The following is a 21,923-nucleotide window of genomic DNA, read 5'->3' on the forward strand; positions in this document are numbered from 1 at the left end:
GGCAATTCATACAAAAATGGAAAATGTACTGAAAAGCACCTTGTATATATAAAGTATTTGTCATTATTGTATAAGAATTTCTGGAGTCACATGAGTTGGGTTGGAATTGGATTGGGTTTTATCTGACGTATTCAGCGACTGCATTTACCCACATAATGCAATGAAATCTCAATTACCTACATATGGTCAGATGGCCGTGGAAGGTAAAGATTTTATGTAAGCTGCTTCTCACCACACACACACACAAATAAATAAATAAGTAAATAAATAAAATAGGACCAAAAGGTCTGACTCACCTGTTTCAGCAGCCAACTCCATCAGTAAAGTCTTGGAACTCGTGGAAGCTCATGCTATAAACAGAAGATCTCAGAACTCAGAAGATCTGTACAGTTCATGTAATATGAATGTTGCATTTATTTTTAAAAATAAAAGTGATTCTTCAGTACTTGAAGTACTGTTACACTTCTAAAATGCAAACCATTGTATACTGCTGGTGTTTTCACCTATATGCTGCTTAAACTCAGAAGTTATTTTACAGAGTAGTACTACAACTCGTACAATATGATGATGACACCTTCCATTTAACAACCCCAAAATTTTGGTGTTTTTTTTTTTTTTCTTTGATTTTTTTTTTTTTTTAATATCCATATTGTATTAAAGGACACAAGCAAAATTTTGAAATATCGTATCTATTACATAATTTGTTTTGAAGGAGTTATACTTTTCTGATTCTTTAAGCTCTTTATAACTCCCTCATCTCATTTGCACTGCTGGAGATCTTTAAACCCACTCTCTTCATAGTTAAAAACAACGTAACAGGATTAGGCCGGGAGCCAGCAAAATCAACTGTGTGCCAACCAGGCTTCTGAATTCTAATGAGAACATCATTTGTATTAGATCTCCATTTTTCTAGCACAAGTACAATACAATTATTTCTGTGATTATATCAGTGAAATAATTGCCTATTCTAGGAATATATTGCAAGATAGAAACAATAAAATGTAATACTTCTAGGACAAGTTGTCAGAAGTTATTAATAGGTAATTACTTTGGAATGCTATATATTAATCAAAAAAAGATTAATAGGATTGCAATAAAAGGATAGCCATTCATAGCCAAGAATAATTTGATAAACAAGGGTGCATGCAAGAGCATATATTCTCTAATCTAGTAAAAAATCTTTCTAGGTGGGCAAGGAGTTACTAATGCTTTCGATTCGCCTTTTATAGCTTTATCATCTATATCACAACTTACTCTAAAGGGAGAACAGCTTTCTCAGCCTTGAAAAATACTTTATTTTCAGTCTCTGGTTTAATAATGACTTTTTTACTCTGCTTTTTTTTATTAATTCAATCCTGCTTTTTTATTAATTCAATTTTTAGCAGGAATCAGATTGCTTGTGTTACACGTGCTTAATGTATGTGCATATTTCTGAAATAAATAATCACAACTGTTCTATATATAGGACCAGTCTCTTGTCATTATTGTTTAAATAAGGTACCAAATATCTTTCATTAGCAGCATTTCTTTTCCATTAAACACACAAAGATTGGATGTGCAGTCTAAAAATGGAATGGAGAGCTTGCTAGAAGGATATTGTATATAAATTCCCTAAGAAAATTCATTACCCATTGACTAAACATATTACATGCTTACCTTTCTTTTATGTGATCAAGTGTGTCATCTATATTCCAAACACGGGTAACGTTGCTCTCTCGTGTCACTTTGCAGGTCATTCTATGAAGTATTCTTTTTCTAGTATTTCCAGATCAGTCTAGGTGGTGGATGCCTGCTCTGCTCTCATCTCTGTCTCCCTTCCATGACGAGGACCTCCAAAGGCTCCTTCCAACCTCAACCATTTTGAGAGGTTTGGGGATTCCCTCATACTCTACAGGTGCATCTCCAACTTCTAAATTTTCATGACTGCACTTTTTGGATTAACCTTGTAAACTGTATTGAGACTGCTTATCCAACAGTTTGAAGACAAATTTGGATTAGATCAGACCAATTTGCCTTTAGATCAAATTTTACAGTATTTCATACTACCCTGTGATCCATAACACTGAGATATTGAGAGTTTTAGTACTAGTCAGTTTGGCAGAATGCAGTTATTTGGTGAGCGATCTCTTCAAAAGCCACCAAAGGCCCTAGAATACCAAGCAGAATATTTTCTTCAGATAAGAGAAAAAAAATTAAAACCAAAACTGAGGTGCAGAATTTTAATGCAAAAATTGCAATTTCTTACTGAACTTACAAGAAAATACTGCAAATTAAGTCAGATACTATTATCAATCTCTTGTTTTGAACAGAACTTGAAAAGCATGTGCTGCAATCAATATTAAAAATACTCTTACAGTAGTAATTTACCTAATTGCAAACTGCAAAATGAAAATAACGTTCATATTTTTAAAAAAAAATGTCTTAAATATGTATATTATCAACTGGTGTATATACTCAAGGAAATCCATGACACCTTTTGCAGAAAATAAACCTAACAAAACCAACAAAAAATGGGGATGTATGAAACAGACTTGTTAATCATAATACATTTCTCATACTAGTTTCACATATTAACATGAAACTCTACGTGCATAAACATTTCTGGTGCATATTTTAGCAGTACTTTTTCAACGATGGCATTTTTGCCTCTCTATAGACACAAATGTTATATATAATTGTTTATACAATAGTATAAGAAAACAATACCAGAAAAACTAAAATACAGAAAAATTGGCTTCAAACGGTCAATACCAGATCTGCCAATATAACTATTACATATTTAGGGATTTTGATCTAGGATTTTTGAAATATTCCTCATTTATTTTCAAGATAACATCACCTCATAGAATAACCACAGAGTATGTAGCAAAACGAGCCTGGAATACAGCTCTTTTTTGCAAGTACCATGAAGGACTTGGTTTCCAAGAATCATCACAGAATCACCTCTTTATCTTTAAGGATCAGTACAGGTACTGTTACCTTAGATTTGACGTTGTATTCCTACAAAATGTGACTTTGGAGTCTTTGGAAATGAGTTCCTCATACAGCAACTTTGCCTGTGCTGGATGAAGGCCTGTCTCTTACAGCTATGCGTGGTGTGAGAGGTCAAGAAGCAACAATTCCACCTGGTATTTCTTAGTCCCTCATATGCTGGTTTGGGAATCAACCTAGTAGAAAATGCAGTTTCTTTATCTTGCCCCTTCTACTTTTTGCAGAAGATTTGATCCCCTCAGGACTTTTCATTTTAATTTGGTAACAGACAATGGGGCTGATGGGGGAAGTACAGCAGCGAGGAGAACAAAGACACTTGAAATTCACAACGGGGAAGGAAAGGAGGTTAGGGAAAAAGAAATGTTAGGGAAATGAAGAGTGTAATTTGCAGACAGAGAAAAGAGGCTGCCGAGAAGAAAAGTGGGAGGATGGCATAGCAGACAAATCAACACTGTCCTCCAGACTGTTGTGGAAAAGCTCTCAGATTCTGTCAGCCAAGTGGTAAATGCTTATGGGAACCTCTTCCTGAAGGCTTAGTCATGCTCAGCATTAACAAAACCTTTTTCAATTATTTTTAAAGCTTTTCAGAATTTATAACGCTTTGGCTAGTGTTTTGCAGGTCACTGGGCTCGATTTCCTATAAAAAGTTAATTTCTATTTTTGAATAATCTTAAAGACAACCATATGACTGGAACTTCCACTTGATTCTCCCCAAAGTGTATTGCCTCTGCGGCTCATTTTAGCACTGATCGGAGCAATCTTACATTTTAATGCATTCAGAACTAGGCAAAGTTCCTTCCACAAGAAAATATGATTGATTGTTACAATGACAGTAATTGCATTTTAGTAAAAGTAACCATTATGGTAATTTTCCTCAAGAAAGAGACATTTAACTAACTTAAGTAACTTGTTAATTTTCAACACATTAACTTTGGCAAATTGAACATTACAAATGTACAGAGTTCACAGACACAACAACATGTATCACTTAGTGAGTGTGCACACTTTTTTCATGCTATATATCAAGCAGTGTTTCAAAATAGTATATGCTAAAAAAAAAAAAAAAAAGCATACATAACACAGCATTAATTAAACTGTTAAGAGCAGCTACAGTACATCCATTGCCAAGTCTCTTGTTTAAAAATTCTGACTTCAAAGTAGCAAACTTGAGATCATTACAAGATCTCAATTCCTAATTCTAATTCCTAAGCATCTACCAAGATTAAATGCCAACTCTGAGAAAGCCATAATAAAAGATCCTCGTAAAGCAAAGCAAATCAACAGTAACTCATGACACACAACTACAAGAAGTAGGCGGGTGAATGACAGCCACAGAGAAGCATTCGTATTGCAAAAATAAATGTACGGTACCCTATAGCTATGGATCACAACATGGTACAGAGAGAAAGAGCAATTTCTGGTACAAAACTTGTTAAATCACAGTCATACCTGTAGGTAACTAAAAAACAGTATCAGCATTTAATTTCATGTATTGCTTCTGAGCATCACATGAATACTGGTAAGAAACTAACCTCTAACAAGGCTTCAGCACTACGGGTATGAAAAAGATGAATTATTTTTCCAACTTTCTATTTATAAACATTCAATGGAAATTAGGCTGTAGCGATTATCAGAAACCACACTTTTATAGGAAGTTAAAAATTACATCATAAAGTAATTTAAGCATCCAGGTTCTGTCTTCTACTACTTCACGAGTTAAAATAAAAAATAAATAAATAAATAAATAATCTTTACTTTTAACTTAAGATAATAAATCTTTAAGTTTTAAAGAGATTCTAAACTACAGCTAGTTGAATTTCCACGCTAATATTTTTACACTAGAAAGAAAAAATGCAAATTAGCCCAGACTGATTTTTTAAAACTTTTTTTTTAGAACTCTGTTCTTGCTTTTCACACTTTGCAAATGAAGTAACGTTAGTTAATTCAACATAAGAAGACTTCTGTGTTTTTCTTCCCTACCTAAAGAATGATTGTAGAGGAAGGAGGCACTCTGCACTCAGCATCTCTGCAGGAAGGTCCACCCCGTCCTGTTCCCCCATATCAGCAGCAGTGCTACATGCTCCTCCCTTCTGAAAATTGCCGACCTTTCCGATGTGGTAAGTCAACTATTTCAATGTGAAATACTCCATTCTGTATCTTAAGAGTTGTTGTTGTTGTTGTTTTAATTGATTCAGATCAAAGAGCTTCAATTTCGACAGTGATTTAGGTTTTTAGCTGGAGTGGTCAATGGTTTTACCATCCACTTATTTAAAGATCCCAGGAATATTTTTAAGATTAAATAACGTAGATTCTAATCAGATGGAGAATGGACGAGAAAAAAATACAGAGAAAATACCAAAGAAATAACAGAATATTAATCCATATTATCTTGATGTGCTGAAATCCCGTTACAGCAGCAGCACTCCAAATAATTTTAGAGAACTTTTTTTCTTTGTTTTTAATGGAACTTACACCTGAGGATTAGTTGATGATTTTTGGGGGCTTTTACAATGGAAAGCAGCTCTTTGATTGCAAATTCTTAGAGAAAGAAAAGCCCAAACTTTAGAATAATCAGAATGAATTGGAAATTCATACAGTTCAAGAACCTTCTTTCAAATATTTTCAAGATTATAAATCTTTCCATTACTGTTCATCTTCTACTACGTAATGAAATGACACTTTTGAAATTAAATTTCAAAAAAAGTTTGGTTGTTCAAAGACAAAGTGCAATTAGAAATAAAGCAGTGACTGATAAAAACAGCAATAACCTAAAGCACATGTTAAGAGCTTACTAACAGTCATTTCACCACGGAAATTTTAAGACTGTTTGTATAATGCAGTGTCCTAGTTCCTCTTAAGAAGAGGAAAAAAGTTACACTTTTAACAGAATCGGCAGTCCACCTCTATTAGTCCTTTTCTGTCACTTCTAAATTTCCCATGGCAAGCTACATTTTTGAACTGTGCTCTGCAGACTGCAGATTCCTCAACATCAGCTGAAGAAATGAATGGTTTCGGTAACGTTTCTGCAGTTCCAGCCATGATGTGCTTTACTCAGGCAATTCAGAATAATCTATTGATCTTTGACCAGAAGTGTAGGTTAACAGTTAAAACAAACAGAACCGCCACTCAGCTGTGCAGTGCAACTCTTCCTACCCAGCTCGTAATGTTTAAGAAATACAATAAAATTCTGTACTGATTGGGTCACCCTACAGAACCTCCAAAGCAAGAATGAAGCTGGGAAATAAAAGACCTTGCAGTGGAGCTCCACGGAGCAAAGGACCACATTTTGCTATACCAAATGGCCATGCAGCATCACTGCCTCTTTCCAGCCTTTGCTTCAAGCATCTGGGGTCAGCGAGAAGCAGCAGCTGTGGTGCAGGCTTGCAATGATTAGATAAAAGTGCCAAGCAGGCAAATACAAATTGGGACGTACATGAATAACTCTTGCACATAATGCACTAAATTTGGCAGGCTTATAGAGGCAAGATGGTAAAAAATAACATAACTAGTATTTGCGTTGTACAAAATGATTACTTAAAGGGAGAAGGAATTTCTCTCAAAAAAAGGGAATTTAACTTTTATCGAGCTGTAATTGTCTGAGGAATTCCAAGCAATACAGAAGTACGCAGAAGTACTATGCAAGACCTGTAAGACCAGATAAAGGAGTCGATGCAGCTCACCATGACCCGTAGTTTTATTCTCATGTCCAACGATGCAGTAAGTGAGACATGAATGTGTTTTCTAGTATGTAATTTGGGATGAATGAAACTTTGAATATGCGATTCTTTGTAATACAAAGATAAAAAACACTTCTGAAATGCATAAATTATCCTGTGAGAGCAGCACAGTTATGGAGGAAAGAGATGAGCTACTTACACCATCAGATAGTAAGATCAACAGGCATAATTCATCTAAGTCCCATATTTTTCTCCCATTGTTTTGTTGCACAAATATGAAATGTAGTTATCCACCAGAGAAAGTATCAGCTGTGAGAAGTCATAAGAGAGCAGAAAAATATTTCAGTGGGCGTGGAAATGTGTTTTGGTTAGACAGTTTGGATCACAGAAGAGAGGACTTGAAGTTCTTCAGAGAGAAATGGTTACGTAAAGGCAGGTGATAAAGACAGAATTAGTCCAAGGCCACACCCTGGGCTCTATCTGAGTGTTTGATTTGGGAGCCAGGGAGGAAAGGCTGTCTCTTGGGCCGCCTTTAGAATGTCTGGCTCCTCTAGCAAGGAGCCACAGCTTCAACTACAAATCCACAAGCCCTTTAGACAAGCCCTTGCAACAAAATAAGTGGCTCCTGGCTTTCTTCACACACTTGTTCTGGTCTTCACACCACCAAGGTGAGGACCTGCAAGCCAACATAAATATTTATGAGGCTAGGAGTGAGCTGGGCTCAGAGCTAGCTGAAAGCGAATGTTTTGTTTTGGTTTGTTTGCTGGGCTACTTTTAACCCAAACCAGTTCCACGATCAGTTAAGTGTGCAGCTGCGAGAACATTTGTGCAGGGCAGGGCAGCATCCTCTGGCTTATGCTGGCTTAAAGTGTTTGTGGAAGTACAGCACGAGTGTAACCAAAGACCTGCTATAGCCTAACACTCCTAATAATCCACACATGCCATTCCAGAACACAGGAATAGTTAAAGCATATAAATGGCCTCGCCATGTGCCTCACGTAGGGGCCTACCAGAGGAAAGCTTCAAAATTGCTGTAACAGCCAGAAAAACACACGCGTTCTGAGGTAGCTGGGTAGCAAGGACAAAAACCTGATTCCCTTGCAGCAAACATGAATTGTATGATCGATGATAACGTGATAAATGTGCTCAGCAGACTTTCCCATCGTGGCTTCTGTGAGAATGCTGCTCTCTGACTTCCCTACTGCAGTCTTCCCACCTCTCTAACCCTACCCTGTCCTGCCATCCTTAGACCCTCTCCAAAACGGGCTGCAGCCTGCAACTTTCCTGCTCTAACACAGTCGCTTTTCAGCCTTTTAGGCCTTGCTTAACATCTCCAGGAAGGCTCCAAAGGTAACGGAGGATCCAGCTGAACTAAGAGCAGAATCGAGGTGGAAATGATGCTCCAAGTTTTCCAGAACTACTTCATTGTTAGTACTGCTGGCCACAAACAACCTGGATACTCTTAGACAGATCGGAGTATGACTTCACAAAAAGCTGGACTGGACGTGTGAGTATTCATAGGCACAGCCTTGACTCGGAGCAAGCAGCTTACTGCATCAGTCGATTCTCCAGCATCTGGTCAGTTCAAACACTTCTTCTTCACTGCTCTACTGACGCAGCATTTCTAACAAAAGTATGGGCTGCTCCCGGTATGAGGAGCATAGATTGGAACCAGCATAGAAGAAATATTTCATGCTGATTTACCACCTGCTTTATGTAGTATTTACATTTCATCTATTTTTATGAAACTTTTGATAAAGAGGTTGCAATTAGATTCTAACTAAATAATACATTCACACAAAAAGCCCATATTTTTTCCAGTATATGTCTTAATTAGAATTTAAGCAAAGCAGTAACGTAGAAGATTAATTACCTGCCAACATATATAGACACGCATTACATATTGTACACATGCAGTTTTTCTTAGGTGGGGATCAGCCAATAGGGCTTAAAGGTAACAGCATGCTGTTATTTACAAATAATAGTTAAAAAAGAGGTTATTTCAATATTTTGAAGCTTGTTTGCTACATATTTGAGAATAAGCCTTCACTTGCTCCTGAAAGCAAAACTTGTGCATGAAAGCAGTTTTTCAGCTATGATACACAACTGGTATTAAGCTGCTAGAAGATTAAGTGTAATGATGGTGATGCTAAGAAGATTCATAACTAAATCAGTTATTTATACAATTCCTACATATACCTGGATAATTTCCATTATAAAATTATGAAAAGAAAAAAAAAAAAAAAAAACAGCAAACAATCAACAGCTTACTGTATATATCATACATTGAGCTGAAAATTGCTCCAGTTCAGCAAAGTTACTGCAGCCCAGTTATATCAATTTCACTAAACCTGCTTCAGAAACTATGATGAACTGAATACTTCTGTATTAGACGGAAAATGAGGGGAGAGTGTTCTGTCTGAAATTCTATTTTTTCTCCCATGACTGCTACAAAAGGCAACGTGGTTCGATAACATTCTTCCATGCTAGCTAATACAGAGGAAACATCGAGCCACCTGCTCATCCTTCCCTCCGACAGCAAAGCTGTTTACATGGCTCAGATAAACTTAAATTTTAATGATGGTATAACTTCTACACCAATATAGATTGAGACTTGCCTTAGCCAGGGCCTGGAGACTTCTGTGGCAATGCCCATTAAATTTGGCAAGTAGTGTCTGATCTTCCATAATTGTGAAGCACTCGGTATGACCCGAATGTTCAAACTCTGTGTTTAACAAAGAAGTAAAACTAGGTAGCGCCATGCACAACTTCAGGAGAAAAGTCATGAGCTCTTTCAACCCAAATTGCAGCCAAACCACTATTCTGGTAGAATAAGCCTTCAAAACCATGGGAATCTCTCTCCCGAGAGCTGTTTAAGCTTCCTTAATGCTCTTAATCCACCTTGATATTGAAATGCTAGACAGCCTGGCACCCATCTTCTGACTTCCAAATAGCTGGTCAAGAGTCAGTTTCTGTTCTCTCAAGGTAGATTCTAACAGGCTGCCAGATGAGCCAGCTGAAGTTTTTCACTACTGTGCTTGTGGCCCTCAAGAAACACCGTGCTGGAAGTGAAAAATCTCTCATGAGCTTCAAAAAAATAAAAACAAACAAACAAAAAAAACAGACTACAATAATGGTGAAACAAATCTCTCTGTGGAAAAAAAAAAAAAAAGGCATTATTAGGGAAGTAGCACAGAAAGAGGAGCCTCTAAAATATACTGCCAGCCCTACTGGCTCTGCCATTAATTAGTTCATTAGTAGCCACGATAAATAGAGGAAGAACGGTCTCCTGGATGAGGCAACCCCAGTTTGTGTAAGAATCCAAAAAGGCCCCACTTTCATTAGATATTGATTTCAGAGATCCTGTCCTCTCTGACATACTATGGAAGTTAATCAGTTGATGTCCCTAAAGCAGGGTGCATCCACTACGTGTCACTAAAAGAAGAAAACACCTTAGAAGTATGCTTTCATTGCCCAAGGAATTTGAAGGGAAAAAATGAACTTTTGTGTTAAAAAGGTTGACTGCTATTTACAAAACTTTACAGTTAAATGGAAAAAGGTTAGCTTTTGTTGATTTTAAAATAGACTGAACCAGTTACTTCTCACTGTAGAGAGTAAATGCAATTTTGTCATCTCAGACATGAAAATATTACTTAATCAGTGATTGAATTGTAATTATTATAAAAGAGTTTGTAGATGAATCTACCCCAACATTATTCAGAAGCTATGAGGAATAACTGCAAGCATCACAACTCAGTTTACTAACCTATCACGACCTTCTATATTTGTTGTTCCATGAGAGACTTCCAGAAGCCATACTTTAAAGATTTTCAACTCAATCTTTGTAACTTTTTTCCCTGTCTTTTTAATTTAAGTTTGACAACTATTAATATCCAGTAAGATTTCCTGCTATAAAAGAACTCAAAGTTTAAGATTCTGGGCTGAAATGAGAACTCAAAGGACAAGTTCCACCGTCAGGTCTTTAAAAAAAAAAATAATCCAGCAACAACACAAAATAAACCTTGTGCATTTATTCACTTTGTTGCTAAAGCTTGAATCCCAGCTGCACACCACAGCTCTGATAATTAGCCCACTCTTATAGTTCTTCTTTCTCCCCTGCCCCCACACACTTTTTTGTGTGTTTAATTTTGGTTTCATGAGCTAAACAGATCCAAATTTCTCTAGAACCAGGTACAACACCTGAACACCAGCACCACACTTTTCATCAGGATGCTGTAGATTGTTTTTGATACTAAAACAGATGAAAATGTCAGGTATCCTTTTGATAAACACCTTTGACTTATGAAAACATATATACATTAGAGTTTCTTGCATCATTGCTTGTGATAGTGCGTTTACACTCCCCGAGTATTGTTTAGCAAGCCCAAAATATATCCTATTTGCAGTTAAATTCAAGTTACACCCCACATCACAGCTTGGAAAATTAGCCAGCTGTCCTGATCTTGCCCACTCCTCAGTCATAGAAAGCTTCTACCTGGTTTGACACTATGAGTAATTACAGCTATTCAAGTATTGTCCTTGTTTCAAAAGAAACACAAGTCATACTATCAAAATAATGTGAAAAAGCAGCACACAATTTAATACTCTAAATAGGAGGGGCACTTTCTTATGAGTTTTTAATTACAAATTGTCCATCTAAAGTATGTAATTATTAATTCATATTATAAAACACTTTCTAAGTAAGTACAATAGAGATATTCTTAAAAATCTGGTAATCTGGTATCGCTGTCAGGTCACTGTAGCAAAGAAAGAAGTTGCAACTCATTTTAACAGTTCATCTAAAATAATAGTGAAAACATTACAATGTTGTAGCACTTTGGGTTTCTACAATGAACAGAGATTCTTCTTTACCAAGGGGTGTAAAACTTACGATACCATATTCTGACAAGGAAAATCTCTACACGGACCCGAAGAAATTCATAATAAAGATTCGGGTTTTAAGGATTCATCTTGGACTCTTACTGGCACTTTGAATAAAGGATCATACAGTATAATTGAGGAATACAGTACAATATTTAAAAAAAAAAATCATTTTGCTATGAAATTAGTATGAAGTCATGCACAATACACGCCATAGTAATAAAAACTTGTGAGACAACAAACCGACTCTACCAAACATTGTAGTGTCTGAAAGCAACAGGAAGCTCTAGTCAGATGATCTTTTCTGACAAGATAGTGCAAATCCTAGAAAGGAATATCACTCCATCTTCCAAGAAAATAGGTTAGATATTTTTGAGTCCCAACAAAAGTATTCAACAGAAACAAAACCCTGGATAGCGGATTTTATATATATATATATGTATATATATAAAAAAATTGGTATAAATGCACTTTTTGTTAAGGTGATTTGATGGGGATTGTATTAAAGTGTTAATTTCTGTAAAATCTTCTATCTACATCTTTGTTTTGAAACTAGAAGCAGGGAAACATCCATCTTAGAGTAGGTCTACAGGCTCCATCTGATTACATTGAAAAGGGAATTTGTCACACCCACAAACTCGCTATGTAAATAGTTTTACATAACACACAACAGGCTAAATCCTATTCATTTGTAGTTATTAGTACTGCTCACACGAATCAAACGAGCGCTCTATAGCTAAACACCAAAATACCTGAATCCCAAACAGGGCTATGGTTTTGACATGCACTTTATTTTGTCTTTGTAGATATCAGCTTGGCTCAAAAGCTACATGTAAAATTTTTAAGTTTGATTATAAGGAGAAAATTTTCATGGACGTATACACTGTGACACAAGCCTAAAACAAACCATAGGCAAGCTTTTGATTTTATGCATTTTAAAATGTTGATTAATTCTACATTTTCTCATGTTTTAAAGCCGTGTTATCTACGTAATTCTAAAGTATCTCAGTTGGAACAGTAAAAAATGCAAAATAATGAATAATTCATAGTGATTTCATTGATCAGTCCACTAAAACTGAAAATTTGTATTAAAACTTTTAAAATAGACTGAGTTTTACATAAATTATGCATACTCATATGAAATTAAGAACTTTGAGGCAGCTATTTACTTTTTTTGTTTTTTTAATGAAGCTGTTCTCCAGTATCTGCGCTTTTTCCCACAGCCTGGAAAAGCAGGAAAAATGGAAAATGGTAAGGAGGAGGTCCCTGCAAGTGAGATTAATTTCTTGCTGTTCTGGTCATTTTTGTTTTGGTTATAATAAGGGCAGTGTCTGAAACACGCTTCTCTCTTGCTTTCCTGTTATAAAGGGAGAATTACTTAGACCATGTGGGAAGATTAATGAGGTAATGACAAAGGTTGTATCTGTTAATGTTACTGCTGAGATTATAAACCCCATGTTTCCCACTCTGCGTTTTTAACCTGCTTGTATGGAGACTATGAATGAGTCTTGCACAATAGATTCTTACCTATGATGCTGTTTCTGTGTAAACAGTATCGAATCACTGGTAAGTGTGAAAACAGCACAGGCACAGACGAAATCCTCTATTCCTAGCAGTGCTCTGGAAAAGAAAAATGAGACATTGCCACTTTTTAATTCTTCTCATTATTCCCTAGAAGGAAAGTTGTATTTGTGCTGCCTCTAGGCCAAGCACCATCCCATCTGAACAAAAGAACGGAACTATGATCACATCCATTTCATCTTGCTGCTACTCCTGCTTGCAGGCTCTCTGCAGATGCGTACGTCCCTGATACTGTATCTTCAGTGCTCATACGTCACAGTAAATGATTCATTAAAAATGCATAGACAGAGTGATCTTAGAAGAGGGGAAAAAAAGATCTGGAGTTTAAGGGAAAAGGAAAATAGAAAAGAAAAGTCAAAAGGTAGAAATGGGAAACACCCCTGAAATTCACATGAGAAAGGCAAGCAAAAAGACATTTAAAAAGGAAGAGGAGATGGCAACTGTATTGACATTTAATATGTCTACTTGGGATAAAACTCATCCTTTTACTAGCAATAACAGCAAGAGCCTAGAGAAAGCACAAAGCCTTTAGAGCATTTTGCATCAAGTACCTCACAAAAATAGTAAGCAATTTCTTCTAAGGCGTGTACAATATTTGCACCAAACTACCTAATTTATTTAAAATATGTGTAATTCAGTGGGAGCAAACACAGATACAGCTCTATCGATATTGTGCTTCTAACAAGGAAACTGAACCCATGGAAAAGTGTTGCAGCCATGCAACAAAAATGTTTTTTATTGTTTGCATACCAAAAATGAGTATATTTTTGCCTCTCCTTACTTGTTCCTCTTCTTATACTGCAGCAGGTAGCTCTGCAAAGGATGCAAGGCCTCCATGCAGCACCAGAAGAGCTGAGAACACACACCTATAATAATGCTGATGCTCCTGGACTGGTATGAATGGGTTCCTTGATCCTACTCACCACCAGTCCTCCTAATCCATATACCATTTGGCATGGTCCCATCAGGCCTCAAAATGGGGCAGGAAAAGAAAGAAGCACACGCTTCATTTGCAATTCCTACAAACCTGATAAACCTGTGATTGCCAAGGCCAACCGTACATGGCAGGTCACCACTTTTGTAGCATTTACTGGATGGCCAGAAGGCTTTGCTCTGCTGAACCGATCCTGCGAGCAAAATAACCACCCATGCTTACAAATAATAAGCTACTTGAGAAAGAGACACCTCCTTCCTTCCTATGACATTCATGCAAATGATGTTATACAGATGACACATTTAGGCTATTTTGTATTGAATATAAACAGAAAAATACGAATATGGAACATAAATTGCATTCTGTCAGGTTTTTTTTTTTTTTTTTTTAAAAAAAGTGAACCTAATGCCTATAATGGAAAAAACTATGTACACACACACACACACATACAATAGCAATATTTTTAGCTATAATTTCCTGCTCATGTGGCAACATGACGAGCATTCTGAAGAAGCTGAGCCAAGGGAAAATACAACCTGCAGAACAGGTCACGTTTAAATATTCTGCTATTGAAGAATATTAAAAACTACAGATTAAGTAGGAGTGTTGTAATACTTACATTAATTAATGCTTGTAAATCATTCCGAACTACCTGGATAAAAGATGGCATAAAAAGCGTTGCCACATGTCTTGATGCTTCTAGATGTGCACAGCCCCATGCATCTTTTTTAACTTTTTGGATGTTTGAAAGCAAAAACGTCACTGATGGATGAGCTTTGTGTCGGTAGGCGTTTGAACACGGCAGAGAAACACCGAGGATGCCCAAATCCTGGTCAGGAACCCCAGCAGGTACCTCGATATGAACAGACCGAAGTATCTACATCTCTCCATCTCTGAATCCAGGTGCTAATGGTGGCTCACCAGGTCTAATTACCAAACACCTCTGCTGATCTGCGGATCAGCGTAGCTCACACAGCTCGGCGGTGCTGCTCAGCCTTGACTTGGTTGCAAATTCACGTATGTGAAAAACATGCCTTCCAATTTAGTACCACATAGTATCACCAAAAACTTTAGGCCATGCCATCAGTCTGAAAAGGAAGGCATCTGAAGCGATTCGATACACGTCTAAGGTTATTGAACAATGTACCAGCTTTTGGGGGGCTTGGTACTTCTTGCTTTGACCAGCACAGGTGTTTATGAGGCCCTTATGCTTTCCCACATTGTTCAACAGATCTAAACGAAACGTATATTGCTTTTCACTCAGAAACAGGCAACATATTTTACGGTATCCATTTAAAAATTTGGGGAAAAAAAAAAAGTAGGGACTTTCACAGAACTGCTGTCTTTAGGGGTGATACTGAGAGAGTGTTTTAGCTGGAGCGGCACCAATATACACACATCTTCCCCCAAAGGTGAGAAAAGTGGGATTTATTCACTCTTCTTGTTCTCTCATCACACAATGATAGGAAACAGAAGTTACTGCGATGTGGGGGGAGGCCGAGCAAGCTGCCAGCAGCAGGACACAGCTAGTTCTGTGGGGAGAGCATCTCAAACACAGAAACACTGTGGGATACGGTGTGTAGGTACACCTAACACACATGTTGTTAGCCATGGTGTGTGAGTACACCTAATGCAAATGCTGTGAGGTATGGTGTGTAGGTACACCTAACACACAGGTGCTTTGGGATACGGTGTGTAGGTACACCTAACACACAAATGCTGTGGGATATGGTGTGTAGGTACACCTAACACAAATGTTGTTAGATACGGTGTGTGGGTACATCTAATGCAAGTGCTGTATGGTGTGTAGGTACACCTAACATGCAAATGCTGTGAAATATGGTGTGTAGGTACACCTAACACAAAAGTGCTGCGGGATATGGTGTGTAGGTACACCTAACACACAGGTGCTTTGGGATACAGTGTGTAGGTACACCAAACACAGGTGCTGTGGGCTGTTGTGTGCTCACACCTCACACAAGCGCCATGAGGCGCGCTGTGCGCTCACACCATGATTTTGTGAACATACACAACCGGGGCACAACCGGGGCACAAGCAGCAGGTGCTTTCAGTGCCCTGCCCTCACACCTGCCGGCGGCAGCCCCGAGAAGCGCCCCAGAGCGCCCACCCCACGGCGAGCGCTGAGGGGCGCTGAGGGAGGCGGGCGGCGCCCCGCGGCCGCTCCCTGAGGCGGGGCGTGTCCACGCGCAGGCGCGCAGGTAGGGGCGGGGCGAAGAGCAGGGGGAGGAGCGCGGTTGGGTGGGCGGGGTTGGGCGGGCGAGCTGGACGCCCTACGAGTGGCTCAGCGAGCTGTCAATCCTCGGCGGCGCGCGCGGGGCCGGCCTCGCGCGAGGGGCCCGGCGCGGCGGGGGGCTGGGAGGGGAAGGGGGGGGGGGAGGAGGAGGAGAGGGAACAAAAACAATCGGCCGCGCGCCGCCATCTTGGGCCGGCTCCGCACGCCGCGCGGTGAATGGGTCGCTATGAGAGAGCCACAGGGGAGCGGCGGCAGCAGCAGCAGCAGCGCTCCGAGGGCTGCCCCGAGCTGCCGCCCGCCCTCGGCAGGCTCTAGAGGCCGCCCGCAGGGAGCCCCCGGGCTCGGCCTTTTTTTTTTTCCCTTCTCCTTCTCCTCCTCTTCTCGCTCCTCAGCCAGCCCCGAGCCGCGCTGCTGGGCCGCCAGAGTTGGGCTCCGCCGCGCCGCCGCCGCCCGGGAGCTGAGGGGGACGCGGCCGGGAGCGGGCCGGGGCCGGGGCCAGGGCTAGGGCAGGGCCCAGGGGAGCCCTCCCCGCTGCTCCGCGCCTCCCCGCTGAGCTTTTTTCCCCCTTTTTTTTTTTTAATAATTTTTAATTATTTTTTTCTTAATTTTTTTTTTCCTCACAAAATCCTGACCGGACACAGCCGCCGTTGTGGTAGGGCGAGGGGAGGAGGAGGAGGAGGAGGAGAGGCGGCCGTGAGGGGTCGGCGGGCGGCAGGGACAGGGGGACAGGGCACGGACAGACGGACAGAGGGGGCCAGGACAGCGGGACAGGGCTGCCCCAGCCCCCTGTGCCCCCCCCTCAGCCCCTTTCCTCCCCCAGGAGCTTCCCCGGGACTCGCCGCCCTCCTCCCCGGCGGCCGGGCGCTGCCTGCTTTTCGCGGCGTGTTTTTAATTTAATTCTGTTTTTTTTTTTTTTTTTTTTTTTTCCCTTTCTCCTCGTTTAAATACCAAATACAGACCCCCCCCCCTCCAGAGGGGGAGGAGGGGATGGAGGTGTCTTAGGAAAAAAAATCCCCAATTCCTCAGCCCCAGGCTGAAGGCCGGCCCGGAGGGGGGGCGATGAGCTCGGGCTGAGCTGTGGGGAGCCGGTGTCAGGGCTGGAGCCAGCCCCAGCCCTGCTGCTGCCCCTCAGCTGGTGCCACCCCAAGCCCTGGTGCTGCTGCTCCTTGGCACCCCCAGCACCCTCAGCACCACTGCCACCCAAGCCCAGCCTGGCCCACGTGTGGCCGCCGGCCTCCTCCCGCAGGACTCCCGACCCGGCTCTTCCTCGGAGGCTTTGGACGTTGGAAGGCGAAATGGAGCTGCTCTTCTTCTCCCAAACACTACACGTTGCGTAACGGGGAGCCAGGACGAAAGCCCCGACCCGGCTGCTGGTCTCGGTACGACTCCCGGCGCTCGGCACCCACCGGGGATGCTTCACGGAGCTTGATGCGGAACAGAGTTGGAGCCTCTTCAGAGACTTCGTCGTGTCCGGCGGCTTAATCGCTGACTTCTTTTTCATAGTGGATTCGTAACATACTTTTATGAATTAAATTTTGCCACTGTTTGTACAGAAGCCAAATGACACGTGTGTTTTGAAACACGGTTCCAAATATATCCAGCCCTGAACCCGGATTCTCGCTAGAAAGAGCCGGAGGGAGATCGGCAGTCTCTGCATAAACCTGATTTTACTGTTTCGTGAACATTACCCTCTTTAGAGATGTTGCTGTAGATTGCTTTACAACTGTTCGGCGAGAAGGGGGATTTTCCAGCTTGCTGGACCCAGGAAACTGGATACTTAAAGTCACTTAAATGTTTTAACAGCATTGGAAAATGGGAGCTGCTACTAAGTTGGCGTTTGCTGTTTTTCTTATCTCTTGTTCTTCAGGTAAGTGAAAGTTGTTTTTGTCGCTTTAAATTTAAGGCTTTGGGGTCAGCACTGGAGAGCTGGAGGTGATTTTCTTGGTTAGGATGCGTCGGGAGAAATCACTTCTTCCGAAAGGCAAATGTTTGGGGATGGCGGTGACCGTGAAGGCAGCAGCTGTTCTCGTGGTGGTTCTTAAAAATGTCTAACGAGCACACTTCAGATGTGTGCAGCGCTTGGATTGCAGAGTAATCGTCAGCAGCAAACGTGGAGACATAACCACCTAGTGTCACATCTGGTAACCTGGCGATGCAATTACTAGTTTCATCTTCTTTTCTCCAAAATGAGGATAACCAAGCTGAAATACCTTCATTTAGAGCTCGTGTTCTGGAGCGTTCAGTGGTGGATGGCCACCTTCATTAATGCTTCGTTAATTTAGGATAGCCACTGTTGTGATACCAGCAAGGATGAGCTAATGCTAGCAGGGGGTGTGCGCACGTATAGGTGCGTGCAGAGAAAGAGGCTGAAAAGGCACGCTTTCAGTTTCAAAGCAGTGATTTGTAACACTTTCGTCTCGCTGTTCAATATTTCACTACTTTCGGGTGTGAAAGTTGGGTTTCAGATGCTGCCTGGTAGCCACCAAGCGTGGGGTGAGAGCTCCCCGCACGCTTCTTTAGGAGGAAAATCCTGGTAGCAACCAGTGGTTGGAGGGACCGCTGGTCTATTTCTACTCAGAGCTCATCGGTTTCACAAAAAACCTCCTGTGAGCAGTGTATCAGCCTTAATATTTGTTTAGATGGCAAACCTGCTACTTTCTGCTTACATTTCGAACTCTGTGTGTTTACACTTTTTTTGGCTTTCTTGGTTGGAAGGTGTACTTGTTGATCAGCCTGAAAGCTGCCAGACAGGTACTCAGGTTTTGGATGTAACTGGTCTCGGGGAGCAATGAGATCTGTGTAACGATGGCTTTTAAAATTTCAGCGTTGTAATGTACAGGATTCTGCTGAACAGTACATTTTCCTGTGGTTAGTAAATGGATAGTCTAGTCTTCTGTCTGTAGTGTTATTGATCAATTCCGTGTGGGCTTAAATGTGCTGCGAAATGGCGATCGCTGCCAGAAATAACCCCCCCAAACCCTTTCTGTTTTAACCAGAGAAATTGCAGAACAGGTTAAGGACACAGCTCTTTTTTTTGGTCAGGGCACACCATTCATTGCTTTTGTGGAACAAAACATGATTCCTGACAGTTTTGTCCAGCCCTAGAAGACATCTTTCACGTTTCCCTTTACCTTCTTCTTAAGTAACTCAAATAACATTCCTCTTAAATCAGGAATATCCTCTGCAGGGAAACTTTTCTTTGCCTCAGTGACAGTTTCTGAAAGGCTTGGTGCCATCTGTTCTTCACGTCTCTCTCCCTTCCACATCCTTCTATTAAGATCCTTTTGCCTAGAGCATAGAATAGCGATCTTGTTGACATTGCTGTATTAAAAAGAGCTGTTAAGCAACAAAGCCTGGCTTTTCTTTAGGATTTCTTGCTCGTGTTGGTCTTGGTAAGACAAAGTGATTGTTTCTCTTGCCTGTGAAGATAGAAATCGTTGCTAAATGACCAAGGAACTGGCTGCAACTCAAGCTGCGATCCTCTTATTAGTGACATTGTTTTGGTGGTTGCTCCAGTGTTACACATGAAGTATTCCAGTATTTAATAATCATTAAACTGCTTTCTACTCTACTCAGAATGTTGGTTTCTGCAGTCCTGGTGTAGGTGTAAACATGAATAAATCCCAGGGAGCTGTTGTTGTTCCGATCACAATCGTGGGATTATGTAAGCTTTGAACGTGAAGTACGGGCACTTGGAGTAGTGCTTCTTCTGCCCACTGGGACTCGCTTGGGTTCAAAATCTAACATCATGATTGGAAAAATAAGTTTCCTGGGGACAAAAATCTCAAATTGCTTATGTGAGAGTGTTGGCTGGGGTGGAAGAACTGCAGGAGTTCAGGTGTGCAGGGGTCTGGTTCTTCCTCCAGCTGCTTTGCCGTGTGCATGTTGGGTGCTCGGGGCCGGGCTTCTGCCCTGACCTGTTTGCTGCAGCTATCTTCTGCGGTTGTTTCCCCAGCCCCTGAATACCTCTGCTCTTTAACTGGGTGAGAACGGGCTTGTTCTAGATGGTGGGCGTGGAAGTGGGCTTCAGTTTGAAGGCATTTTATTTTATTAGCTATGAACTCTTACATGAAACACTGTGAATGGATTTCAGATGTATAGGAATGCCCAGGGAATTACATCTGATAATCATTGCTGAGAAAGTTTTAAATAGCACAGTCAGAAAGTGGAAATACTGCTAAAGAGCACCTGCATTACCTTCCTAGGCTTCATCCAGGTACCTACACATGCTGTAAGCGTGGCCGTAGGGTTGCACCTCTTTGTGCTAACTGAAGGGAGCCAGATGAACGTGCAGTGAGTAAACAAAGTGCCCCTGTGCATCGGTTCCCTGTGCATCCCCTCATATACTTTTCATATCTCTATATATTTTTGACTGTAGAAAAGCGACTCTAAAGTAATCAAATATTCTCAAACAGCTGAATGTGCTTCCTGTGCCTCTGCTGAGGCAAGGCAGTAGGTGAGCTGGAAAGAAAACCAGTAAATAAAATGGTGTGTTCGTCGAGGAACGCTGCCCTTCACATGCTGCCTGGGCTCTCCCCACCCCGAGGAAGCCTGCTGCCGTGTCCTATCCTTCGTGATCACTGAGCTGTTCATTATGAACTTTGGAAATAGAGGGTTGTATGTGTGCCTCAGCAGCTTTCTCTGCTGTTTCGGACCGTACAGCCTGTGTATTGAACGTGCTGGGTGAGGTGGAAGCAGGGGGTTGTCCTTAACCCAGGTCTGCTGTTGTGGGCGCTCCGCTTGTGAATTCCTCATGGTTCTTTGTTGCTCTTTGTATCTCCCAAACCTCGTTTCCTCTGTCTGGGGGGCTGTCAGCGAAGCAGTTCACCCACTTGAAGTCTCCTCCAGAGAACCAGACCTCAGTTTGTTACAACTCTTGTAAGCTTGGTTCGTGCTGAAGGAAGCGCTTCAGAAACATCCTGCTCCTGTCCCCCCAACGCCAGGTCAGCCTTGAGCCTCTCAGAGGGCCTTGAGCAATTTTTCTAGAGGAAATGACAAATCAGAGCTACCTTTGTAGCTTAAGTAGTATTTTCACTGCATGGGGAACATTTTATTCTTTGATTTTCCTTTTATTCTTCCTGCCTCACACCAGCTGTTACTAGGGGAAATTACTCCTTCCCTCAAACATCTAGATAGCACTACTGGAGCCGGAGATATTGCGACAGGCTCGGAAGCTGAGTGCTCAGGTACTCGGGAGGAATTGAGGGGTAGGAGCTGAGCCTTCCTTTGCTGAATTTTACTACTGTAATGTTTTCTTTTGACAGTCATTTCATTGTGAACTTTGCAGCACTTGAAAATCCTGCCCAAAGGTTAGCAGTGGTGTTTGTGGCGTTGTCCCTGCTGGTAGGTTCTCTGCAAGCCGTGCGTGAGCGTGGTTGGACTCTAACCTGATTGCAAGGCAGGGCAATAAAACACTTCAGACTTAGTACAACTCGTAAAACAAAGTCCTGCTCAAGATGCCTTTTTTTTTTTTTTTTTTTTTTTTAATCAGAGCGTGCTTTATTTTTGTATCAAGTGCGGGGTGTTCCCAACAACAACAGTTTGATGCTCCTGTTCAGAGCAGGACTTGTTCAGAGCAGGCTTCTTTCCAGGCGTGGATCCACGT

General features: G+C 41.1%; 1 protein-coding gene across 2 annotated transcripts in view; it reads left to right on the forward strand.

The window, feature by feature from the left end:
• The first annotated feature begins 16,503 nt into the window (after positions 1-16,503).
• The window catches only part of ACVR2A (activin A receptor type 2A), a 58,324-nt gene continuing 52,904 nt past the window's right edge, over positions 16,504-21,923 (forward strand). For both annotated transcript variants that reach the window (XM_082763678.1, XM_082763677.1), the window contains exon 1: positions 16,504-18,185. Coding sequence is in view for 1 of the 2 variants with exons in the window: in XM_082763677.1 (XP_082619803.1) it covers positions 18,131-18,185 (55 nt within the window). In the remaining variant the exon portion in view is untranslated. The remainder of the gene's footprint in view (positions 18,186-21,923) is intronic.

The sequence above is a fragment of the Aythya marila genome (genome assembly GCF_965140915.1).
Source record: "Aythya marila genome assembly, chromosome: 6".
Lineage (NCBI taxonomy): Eukaryota > Metazoa > Chordata > Aves > Anseriformes > Anatidae > Aythya > Aythya marila.